At 42.9% G+C, this 11,866-nt stretch overlaps 1 protein-coding gene across 1 annotated transcript in view; it reads right to left on the bottom strand.

The window, feature by feature from the left end:
* Positions 1 to 10,980, bottom strand: part of LOC109932843 (NACHT, LRR and PYD domains-containing protein 3-like) — an 11,853-nt gene extending 873 nt beyond the window's left edge. The window contains 6 exon segments of the mRNA XM_048593433.1: positions 206 to 1,943; positions 4,027 to 4,092; positions 4,196 to 4,367; positions 6,221 to 6,387; positions 7,132 to 7,201; positions 10,933 to 10,980. Of these exon segments, the coding sequence (XP_048449390.1) occupies positions 206 to 1,943; positions 4,027 to 4,092; positions 4,196 to 4,367; positions 6,221 to 6,387; positions 7,132 to 7,201; positions 10,933 to 10,980 (2,261 nt within the window).
* Positions 10,981 to 11,866: the final 886 nt, after the last annotated feature.

Here is an 11,866-nt window from a genome sequence, read left to right as displayed (position 1 = left end):
TACAAGAATCCGCTGAGCAGACTAACAACTGGTTAGCAAAGGCATCATTCTTATTTTTCACCTCAGTGTTTTACACTCGTCTTGACTTCTAAAGATTTTCTGACTCTGCCTCCACTGTTTGAACTGAGAAAGGTGCTTTCTTTGTTTCCTTTGCAGCACAATAAAGTGGTTTATCAACAAATGTAAGTACTGAACATGCACTTACCTTAAGACGTGGCATTTGTGCAGAATGGATGCCAGCCGCTGGACTCCTTCACACTGAATATAGCATTGCTGTGGCGTGAGCTCTTTTACTGAATCACAGAACCCAACGACATGAGAGAGGACCGCACAGTCAATAGGGGTCAGTCGCAATTCATCAAAGTCGAGTACATCCACAGACCCCACTGTGGCCTGAGCCAGTGTTTTATTCTGAGACTCAAATAAATAGTGCAACACCCTCAGGAGGCTTCTTTTCCCAGTGAGAGTCGTTACTCTTCCAGCCAATCTGACAAGGGTATCCTTCATCCACTCAATCACTCCACGGGTTGTCTGATGAAAGAACGGACCCAGAAACCTCTCCAGGGGCTGCGCTGCCTGCGGGGAGGAGAGACCAGCAACAAAACGGAGAAATATTTCAAATCTCCCATCATCCTTGCTGTGGGCTTCACAGAGAAGATTCAGGATATTCTTAGGATGTGCAATCAGGAATTGTGCGAGGGCAGCTACAAACTCTTGGATGGTCAGATGTGGGAATGTGTAAACCACACTGCGGACAGAACTGTCTCTCTCCAAAAGTTCCATCATGAACCCAGACAGGAACTGGGAGGTTCGCAAGTTGTATTGGACCAGATGTCCATTTCTAAACACAATCCTCCTCTCACAGACTCCTGCGAACGCCATCTCACCAAGCTTCAGAAACACGTTGCGTGGGTCTTCAATCTCTCGGCCATGATTTTTCAGAATGTTGTAAATATAGTAGGAATAGAGCTGGGTGATGGTCTTGGGAACTTGCTGCTGTCTCCTGTCTTTTTGTGTGAAGAACGGACCCAGCGACAGCCCAAGGATCCAGCAGTACGAAGGGTTGTAGCACATAGTGTACAGGATGTCGTTCTCCTCCACGTGTTTGAAAACAGCTGCTGCCACTGTCTGATCCTGAAAAAACCTGTTGAAATATTCCTTCCGTTCGTCACCAACAAATCCCAGGATTTCAGCCCAGACGCTGATCTCAGCCTTTTTCAATAAATGGAATGCAGTGGGACGGCTGGTCACTAACACTGAACATCCTGGGAGCAGCTTGTGCTGAATTAAGCTGTACACAATGTCAGACACTTCACACCAGCATTCAGGATCAGTGTACATGGACTGAGGCTCTGCATTTCTCCGACTGTCAGAAAAATCAATATTGTCTTTGAATTCATCCAAACCATCAAATATAAACAGCAAACCCTCTGGGTTCTTCCACAGCTCTCCCAGAACATTCCCAAAGTAAGGATACTGATCCAGTATCATATTCCTCAGGTTTACTCGACTGTTAATAGAGTTTAAATCCCGGAAATTAAAACTGAAAACAAATTGAAATTCTGGGGATATTTTCCCAGTGGCCCAGTCATAAACAATCTTTTGTACCATTGTCGTTTTTCCAATCCCTGGGACTCCGCTCACTGCTGCAGAGCTTCCAGAGTTAGACTTTCTGTGAGAAAAGCTGCTGTGGAACAGTTGATCACTTCAGATTTTTTCCAGCTCATGACGGAAATGTTTCTCTCTCCACTCTTCGTGGTCTCGGCCCCTTGCCAGCAGTTCATTTTCTACGAGTGTCCGTTCTCGAACAGTAGAAATGACCGTTAGCTCAATGTATCGATCAAGCAGTTGGAAAACCTTCACTTTCTCCTTTATTAGGACAGTGTTCACTCTCAGTGTTTCAGTTTGCACCCGGAGCGTCTCCTTGTGTTTCTGCTGTACACCTTCAATTAGGACAGATGGAAACCGGTTCTCAATGTTATTTATATTAATGTCAAAGTAAAATAAAATTGTCTCAATTTGCTTACATTAGACAGTGAAATGTTGCATTTAGTGCACAGATTCAGTATAGGTTTGTGTAGAAATTCAAACTCAGTTCATGAAAACGTCACTTGAAATTGAAGAACGGTTGAGAAAAATGATACAAATTCTTTTAGTTTTGGTAATTACTGAACATGGAGATTTCTACAAAGGTGATAATTTCCCTCCAATGGTTCATACATGATTAGATTTTTTTTTAAATTACACCACATTACAGCAACATTATGTTTCCACATAATCAAAGTGAAAGAGATAGGGTTCAAAAAGTGCTAACAGAAGTGGAAGGTTATCATTATCAAGGAAGACTGAATAGAACATAAAACATAGAACATAGAACAGTACAGCACAGTACAGGTGCTTCGGCCCATGATGTTGTGCCGAACTTTTACCCTAAACCTAAGGTCTATCTAACCTCCACCGCTACCTTATACTATCATCCATATGCCTATCTAATAGCCGCTTAAATGCCTCTAATGAGGCTGACTCCACTACCCTCTCTGGCAATGCATTCCACGCCGCTACCACTCTCTGAGTAAAGAACCTACCTCTGACGTCTCCCCTATATCTACCTGCACTCACTTTAAAACTATGCCCCCTCGTAATAGCGACCTCCACCCTGGGAAAAAGTCTCTGGCTGTCCACTCTATCTATACCTCTGATCATTTTGTACACCTCGGACTCATCTGACTCCAGGAGAGATAAGGGCGAGGTTCACATAATAAAGGTATTTCATATCATGAATATGATTGATGGACAGAGTAGATGCAATGTGGAGGTGAGCAGAGGTTTTCATTTAAAAATAAAGATGGTCGCTAACCAACCCAGAAAGTAATACAGATGAAACATCTTTACCCTACGCAGATTTAGAATGTGGACCTTACTTTGAAAGGAATCGCTCAGATGAATACATGGATGAAAGCTGGCTAAACAAACAGAAGGCTTACAGCAACACAGGGTAGAGAGGGTATGCGAAAACATTTGAGCTGAATGGCCAGCTTCCATGGCACAGACCTAATGTCAACTTGGGGAGGCAATGACCTAGCGGTATTATCACTAGACCGTTCATCCAGCAATTCAGCTAAAGTTCTGGGGACCTGGGTTCAAGTTCCACCATGGCAGTTATGAATTCAATAAAGAACATGGAATTAAGACTAATGGCAACCATGAATCCATTCTCAATTGTTGGGGGGAGGAAAAAAAACTCATCCAGTTCACGAGAGTCACAGAGATGTACAGCACAGAAATAGACCCTTTGGTCTGACTTGTCCATGCTGACCAAATATACTAAATTAATCTGGCCCCTTTTGCTTATATCTGGGCCCATATCCCTCTTAACTCTTCCTATTCATATATACATCTGACAGGGTTAGATCACATGGAATAGGGAAGGAAATTTGTTATCCTTACCTTGTCTGGTCTGCATGTGACTGCAGACCCACAGCAATGTGGTTGACTCTTAACTACCCTCAGGCATCAGCAATAAATGCTGGCCTGGCTAGAGACGCCCACATCCCATGAGTAAATTTGAAAATAGTTATTTTTGCAAAATCACTGGTTAGCTTGTAAGTAACAAGACTAAGCCTTGAAGCCTCAAGGAAGTCTGGCAGAAATTCAGCCTTGAACTTTCCAAATTTATCGAAAGGACATAATCAAATATGCCTGACTCAAAGCGTTGTTATCTTCAAATGCCAAGAGTGGACAGGGTTCCACATGCTATCGGGATCCTCTGTCTAAAATTCATACATAACAATGATCAGCAGGTTCCTTTGATGACATAATTCGACTCCCACACATTTACAGGAGAAACTGTATGAATTCTAAGTTGAATCTACACAAAATAGTTGAGATTTGAAGGATGATCCAATAAATTAGAATTGTGTTTCCCAGCTTCTGAACTTTTGATTATCAGATTATAAAACTCCAAATAAATGGCTAAAGTCATCCATTCTCTTTTGCAGAATTGAAATAAAATGGTTTGTTAATTACCTTTCAGATGACTGGGTGTTTCGGATAAACTTCGGACAATATCCATATAATGAATTGGATTACTACCTGTGCAGATTATTTAGATTTCATTAATTCAGATCTGTGTAATACTACAGCGAAATATGAAATGCTCCAATCTGAAATTAAATAGTGTGAGACTTTACTGTACCACGTTCTTGTATTTCTTTCAGTATTTTATCCAACTTTGGTAACCTATGGCGCATTTTTACAAATGATTCCCACATCACTCTTTGGGCCTGAGAGCCTTTTTCCATCACCAGGCTTAGGAGAAGTTTGGAAATGTCCGCTCGGTTTCCCCTTCTCGCAAGCTCGACGATTGCCTGTAAAGAATAATCATTAATAGTGGAGTGAAACATAAACACTGTGAATGAGAAGGAAAGGATCTCCTTAGAAATGAGATTCCCCAGTTGTTCTGAGCCTGGAAAACAGTCACTGCACCATATCCTGATCCCGAGTGAATATGGATGAGTCAATGATAAACATCTTCTGGAAAGATGGGATCCGAAATAGGCTATTTCGCCCTTGAAGCATGGTCTGTCCATGAACTGTGCCTCAGGACAGCAAGCACTTACTGGGCCAACTATTGATCCATTCTGATCAGGAGCAAAACAGTGAAGTACAGAAGTCGCCCATTCAGCCCCTCGAGCTTAACCTGTTCATCATTCAAAATTATGGCTCAGGATAATGAGCTTTTTTTTTCTGGAAAACACTTGGCTTGTTGGCCTCGTACCTTGTGCAAAGGCATACAGCCATTGCATAGGAGGACAATTATTTCAGCTCCGAACCCATCACTGTAACAGTTTCTTAGAATTGTGCCCTGGGACCCACTGTTTTCAACCACGTTGCAGTAAGCCCTGGATTGGGTTGACGAGTGGGAAGTAATGGTCACAGCACAGAGTTGTCAACAGATCACTTTCTGCAATAACGGACAACATTACCGTCTTCCTTTCTCATTCCACAGCACGACTATCTCTGGTTTACCCTCTGCCACACTGAACCTGATCCAAGCTCAGCGACCACTGACCAGGTGAAGGTAGGGAGATATGAGAAAGTGCACAAATTCTGAGGGGACACAGATTTCCAGCGGTGCAAGATTTTAAAGTTGCTAAGAAAATGTCTATCCGGATCTGCACGTGCTTGTTCTATAGTTTGTGGAGCTCAATATCATTCTCCCTGTGTTACTTGACTCGCGATGGAAGTGCACATTTGTTGTGGGTCCTCTGTCTCTGCACGTGCCCATTCGTGTGCGAAATGGGATGAATGGGAACAGTCAGTTCAGATGTCAAAACTGAATTGCAATTTAAACTGAGAGCAAGGCCTGTTTAAAAAGTTAATTTTGCAAAATCACTGGTTAGCTTGTAAGAAACAAGACTAAGCCTTGAAGCCTCAAGGAAGCCTGGCAGAAAAGGGGTGGCATGGTAGCTCAGTGGTTAGCACTGCTGCCTCACAGCTCAAGAGGCCTGGGTTCACTTCCCCCTCAGGTGACTGCCTGTGTGAGGTTTGCACATTCTTCCTGTGTCTGCATGGGTTTCCTCCCACAGTCCAAAGTTGTGCAGGCTAGGTGGATTGGCCATGCTAAATTGCCTGTTGTGTTCAGGGATGTGTGGATTAGGTGTTATAGCTGTCGGTGGGATACTCTGAGGGTCAGTGTGGATTTGTTGGGCTGAAGGGCCTGTTTCCACACTGTAGGGATGGTATGAAATTCAACTTTGAACTTTTTAAACACACCAGCATGCATCAGAGAAAATAGGCCAAAAATTTAAAAATTAAACAAAAAGATCAGTTTAAGTGGAAGTAAATGAAAACATATAAATATTGGAAAATCTGTCCTATTTTCTACTGTAAAATGTTGAAGATTTTGTTGAAGCTGTGAAAGCTGACTTGTTCTTATGACATATGTAACAGATTTAGGAGACACTAGTGACTTCTTGTCTGTGGTTCTGAAAGCTCTGAACTGCTGGTGCTTTTCTCACTGCATGTCCGTGTTTGTTGTAAATGAATTGATGACTGTGATTCATTAATATCTCCAATATTATTACAGCGTGAGACTGTCAGGATGTTGGAACACACTACTTTGGTCTTTTTCTTCATTCAGTACTTCCTTTGTTGTTATTCTGTAAATGTTGGGATTTATATCTATATTTGGAACTCATTCTATGTTCCCCCGACTTACCGAATGTTCTTTTCCACTGAAAATCTTCTGATATGTTAACAATGAGCTGACGCCATCCACCCCTTCTACAATTGCCTGTTCAATTCTGTCCCAGTAGAATTTCGTCAGTTGGAATAGCTGGTAGCTCTTACACTCTGCCAAGAATTTAGTGATTGTGGAGTCTGGATCTGTAAGCGCAAATAAAAATAAAACACATTATCACATTTCTAATCAGTTGGCTGTAATCCCTTTTATACTGACTAACTTAATATATGTGTAAACCACATTATCAAGCACAGTCTTCAAACCTGTACAATCTACCTGTCCCAATTCTTCAAAATTAACCATATTTGTCAAACATTACTTACCTTTATCTCACCTGTAACAACCTCCTCTGATCACCTCGTACATTGCTAAATTTCACTGATTTGACCTTAAAATATAAATTCCTGAGCTTCCTTACACAGCATTCTCTTTGTCCAAACAGTCATCCCTGAATACCTTTCAAAACGCATCAAGAAATATGATGTCTCCTTGTATCTTGTCCACACATTTTTTTTAAAAAACAAAACTCTCCTTTCATTCAGAAAGATCAACTTTGTTGGACCTTTAAAACGTCTGCCGCACATCACAATGATTTATACCTTGGCCATAAATTCTAACAGTGGACTGCAGAGAGACACAACTAGACTAAACTCGTGTGGAGACAGTGAAAGTGTTGAAACAAAGAAAATGCAGATTTCCGGTCTCTGAGCCTGGCTCGCAAACAGGTCAGACATCTCAAAGTACATTTTTCTGACAGAGATGCTGAAAACAACTCTCCATCTCCAAGCATGTGGTCAACGGATTTGACTAGATGGGGGCAGAAACTCCTACATTAACCAGAATACCTCATCATTGAGCACCCCCTGCTCACCCGCTTCCCCCCCGACCCAACTCCACCATTATCCTTTGATAACCAACATCAGGGAAATTCACCACAGCTCGTTCAAAACTAAACCACTGTTTGTGGACAGAAGGTGAAGAAAATAAAGGGATTCAATTGGTCTCTATTCCTTGTCCATCACACGTTCCCATCTTCTAGCTGTCTCCACAGTTTGTATTGAAATATAACAACTGAACTCTCACTCAGTGTTTACCAACAGTGAAATTCTGTCATAATTTTTCACTCTGCTGAAATAGTGATAATTAGAGTCTGTTCCAATGAATCCCATGGAGATCTAAACACTGTCTTACAGCTAATATATCACACCATCTGGAAGACCAACTAAAAAAGGTAGATGGGAATGTCATTGAGATATGTTCCCCTCCAATTCATACACCTTCCAGACTTATGCAAATATTATCTTGCCTTCAGCGCAGGGTCAAAATCACGGAACTTCCTACCAAACCAACAGTTTCATCTCCAATTGCTTTATGAACTGCCTGATCTATACGAAGACCTGGATACTTCAAAACCTCCAATCACATTGGCTGACACTCTGCCAACTGATTCAAAGTCATTGCTGGTGGTGGATTGGTCCAGTTCATGGAGTGATCATACTGTCACTGGGCCCAAGCTAAAATGCTGGGACACAGCAGCTGGTGGCATCTAAGTTCAACTCATGAGTTGGGGAGCTGGAATTTAAAACCGAGACCAGAAACTATCACTCACTGTTGTAAAAACCCATCTCATCCACTCATGCCTAAGGAAAGCCAAGACTTCCTTCACCAGTCTGGCCTGCATGTGATTCCACACCGACAGTCATGTGGTCAAATTGGAAACGCCCACTGAATTGGCCAAGCAAGTCACTCAGTTTGAGGACAATTAGAGATGGACAATGGTGCCAACATCCCATGAAAGATTTATAAAAATCCAAGCTGACCTTTCCCTTACGTCTGAACTTACTTCAGTTACACAAGAACACTTCCCTCCTGTTCAAGGCCTTAACCATGCATTGACCTGCCTCATATTCCCTTCCTCAAACACACCAGTGCAAAATGGTACAGAATTCATCAACACCGAAGCCTTGTCTATTACATCTTGTGCTCAATTAGTATATTCCTTCTATAAACACAATGTTCTTCCCTTTGGTACTAGAGGGGTGACTTACCCTTCATGACATGGTCACAGCTCATGTCTCTCTAAGACTCCTTCTAATCTCCTGCATATAGAATTTCCAACTAGTTTCCTTTTCCTTGTTCCTTGGTCCTTCTCGCCGATGTCTCACTCAGGGTGGCCTCCTTGACGTCTCACTGTTGTTCAGGAAGAATCACTATCTCTATCCACCTTCCAGTCCCCATACCAGTTACCAGTTGGACAGTTCCAGTACTCAGGAGCTCCCTCTGCCTGTCACTGTGATAGTCCTTGATACAGTCACAGAGTCATACAGGGCAGAAAAGTCCCTTGGTCCCATCGAGTCTATACCAACACAACTACCACTAAGGGTGCGTTAATCCCAATTTCCTGCAATTGTCCCATATCCCTGAATGTTATGATATTTCAAGCGCTCATCCAAATTTTTTTTAAAGGTTGTACCTTCCCAGTCAGTGCATTCGAGATTGCCACCACCCTCTGAGTGAAAACGTCCTTTTCTCAAATTCTGTTCGAACCTCCTTCCCCTTATCCTAAAACTACAACACCTTGTGATTGACCCCCTCAACCAAGAGGAACAGCTGCTCTCTATTCACCCTGTCCATGCCCCTCATAAACTTATACACTTCAATCATGCCAACTCCACTGCCTCAGTCTTTGCTGCTCTAAAGAAAATAATCCAAGCCGATCCAGACTCTCATAGCTCAGTTGCTCAACCTCAGGCAATATCCTGGTGAACCTCCTCTATACCCTCTCTCGTGCTATCTCATCCTTCCTTTAGTGAGGTAACCAGAACAGCACACATTATTTCAGCTGTGCCCTAACTAACGCCCTGTATAACTCCACCATTAACTCCCTGCTCTTATACTCTATGCCACAACTGATGAAAGCAAGTGTCCTATATGCCTTTTTAACCATTGTTGGTTAACCAACTCCTCTGCTGACTTCAGAGATCTGTCAATAATTACCCCAAGATCCCTCTGTTCCTCTCAGCTATCCAGGGTCCTGCCATTCATTAAATACTCCCTCATCTTGTTTCTTCCAAAGTGCATCACCTCGCACTTATCAGGGATAAATCCTCTGCCCATCTGACCGACCCATGCATCTCTTCCTGCAACCTACAACTACCTTCTTCGCTACTAACCACTCTACTAATCTTGGTGTCGTCTGAAAATTTGCTTAATATTTCGCCCCCACACTTTCATCTAAATCATTTATGTATACAATACACAATAAGAGTCCCAGTACTGAACCTTGTGGTACACTGCCAGACACCAGCCTCCAGCCACTTAAACAGCTTCCTACCACTACCCTTTGTGTCCTATCACTGAGCGAGTTTCTGATCCATCTCGACAAGTTTCCCTCAATTCCATGTCGTTGAACCTTCTCAATCAGTCTCCCATGTGGGACCTTGTCAAAAGTTTTGCTAAAATCCATAGAATCTGCATCAACTGAACTTCCCTCATCCACACACAATCACATTTTCCAAAAATTCTAACAGATTTGTTAGGCACGACCTCCCTCTGTCAAAGCCATGCTGACCATCCCAAGTTAATCTATGCCTTTCCAAGTGGATATTAATTCTCTCCTTCAGAGTTTTCTCCAATAGTTTCCTACCACTGACACGAGACTCAACAGTCTTTCATTTCCTGGTTTATTTCTACCACCCTTCTTGAGAAGTGAAACCGCATTAGCTGTCCACCAGTCCTCTGGCACATCCCCTGTGGCCAGAGAGGATTTAAAAATTTGTTTCAGAGCCCCTGCAATTTTCTACCTCGCCTCCAACAGCAGCCTGGGATGCAATTCATCCTTTGTCTGTCTTCAAGCTCGACAGAGCCTTCCTTGGTCAAACGGTGCAAGTTCCTCACAGCCCCTTTTCTTGAATTCTGGAACTATGTTCTCCTTTTCCAGAGTGAAGGCCAAAGCTGGTTCCACACTTCCCTCTTTCTACACTGCCCATCTTGTTCCCTCTTCCTGTCTGAGCTGCAGATTCTTGTGTGCGTTCAGGGGCCCGTTTCAAGACAAAAATGATATGTCACAGCAGCTTGTGAACCCACCTGTGTCCATTGTAACACTTTGTGGGAAGTTGGATCTTCTTCCCTGTTTAATCCTTCAGCAATGCTGGTGACAGGTGTTCCCTGATTCTGTGAGAAATATATATTCAGAAGGAGGGGTAGAAAGAGAATATTGCAGTGAGGCGAACATTGCTGTGTTAAACAGAACAACATTCCCTTATTTCCCCTATCAGTAACTCATTGAAACTTACGCGGAACTCTGCAGATCGTTTTTGTTTTGTATTCATTTACAGGATGTGGGCATCATTGGCTAGACCAGCATTTATTGCCCATCCCTAACTATCCTGATAACAGTTAAGATTTAACAACATTGCTGTGGGCCTGCAGTCATGTGTAGACCAGACCAGGTGAGGATAGCAGTTCCATTCCCTGAAGGACATCAAAGAACCAGATTGGTCTTTCTGGTATTTTTTTTTCACACAGAGGGTGGTTCATGTGTGGAATGAAGTTCCTGAGGAGGTGGTGGATGTGGGTACAGTTACAACATTTAAAAGACATTATAAGTACATGAATAGGAAAGGTTTGGAGGGATATGGGCCAGGAGCAGGCAGGTGGGACCAGTTTAGTTTGGGATTATGTTCGGCATGGATTAGTTCGACCAAAGGGTCTGTTTCTATACTGTATGACTCCATAAACAATAACGTTTCAAGGTCATCATTCAGACTCTTAATTCCAGATTTATATTGAATTGTCACCGCGAGTTTCAAACCCAGATACCCAAGACATAATCTGGGGGATCTGGATTAACAGTCTAGCGATAATGCCACGAGGCCATCACTTCCTCATCTGTGACATTGACAACTGTCTTGTGAAATCCTGTCAGTCCCACTGGTCTCCACAACCCAATTCCAGATGGGCTCCCATCAGCCCAGACTCGAGACTGAGTGTTCACTGGCACGCAGTGCAAGGTAAAGCCAGACTTATTCCTGACACATAATATTCCACAGGGAATTCCAGAGGCACTGCAATGTGGGAAATTGTTAACTGGCTCTGAAGTGGCTGAACAAACCACTCGGTCACATAAAACAACTATTCTAGAGTAATTAAAAACAAAAAATTGGATGGATCACTAAACATTGACTTGGGCCCCAGAGATAATGAAAAACTGCCCAGTCAACCCTGCACGGACCTCTACTCAAATCTGGGAACTAGCAAGTGGAGACAAAGTCCTGTCTTCACTTTGGGGACATCTCCAATGTGCACTACCACGATGCTAAGCAGGTCGGACCCAAAATAGATCCAGCAACTGAAACCTAGACAAACCAGAAGGCTTGCTGTAGGCCATCAGCACAGAGGAACTGCACACAACTATAGTCTATAATGTCACGAGCTGACAGATCTCACCACTCAGCTGTGGGACCAGCAGTCATTGAAGGAAGAGATCAGGAGAGCAGGTCAGGAGACAACAAGATGTCGTGAGAAATGAGATACAAGGCTGGTGAATACAAACCACTAAACTCCATATCAAACAATAGCACAGGCTGCATAACAAACACACTAAATATGCACTGACTGAGC

The sequence above is a fragment of the Rhincodon typus genome, unplaced genomic scaffold (genome assembly GCF_021869965.1).
Source record: "Rhincodon typus isolate 14 unplaced genomic scaffold, sRhiTyp1.1 hic_rhity00002863, whole genome shotgun sequence".
In the NCBI taxonomy this organism is placed as follows: Eukaryota; Metazoa; Chordata; class Chondrichthyes; order Orectolobiformes; family Rhincodontidae; genus Rhincodon; species Rhincodon typus.
Note: the sequence above shows the minus strand (reverse complement) of the source record. Positions and strands in the feature narration are given on the sequence as shown.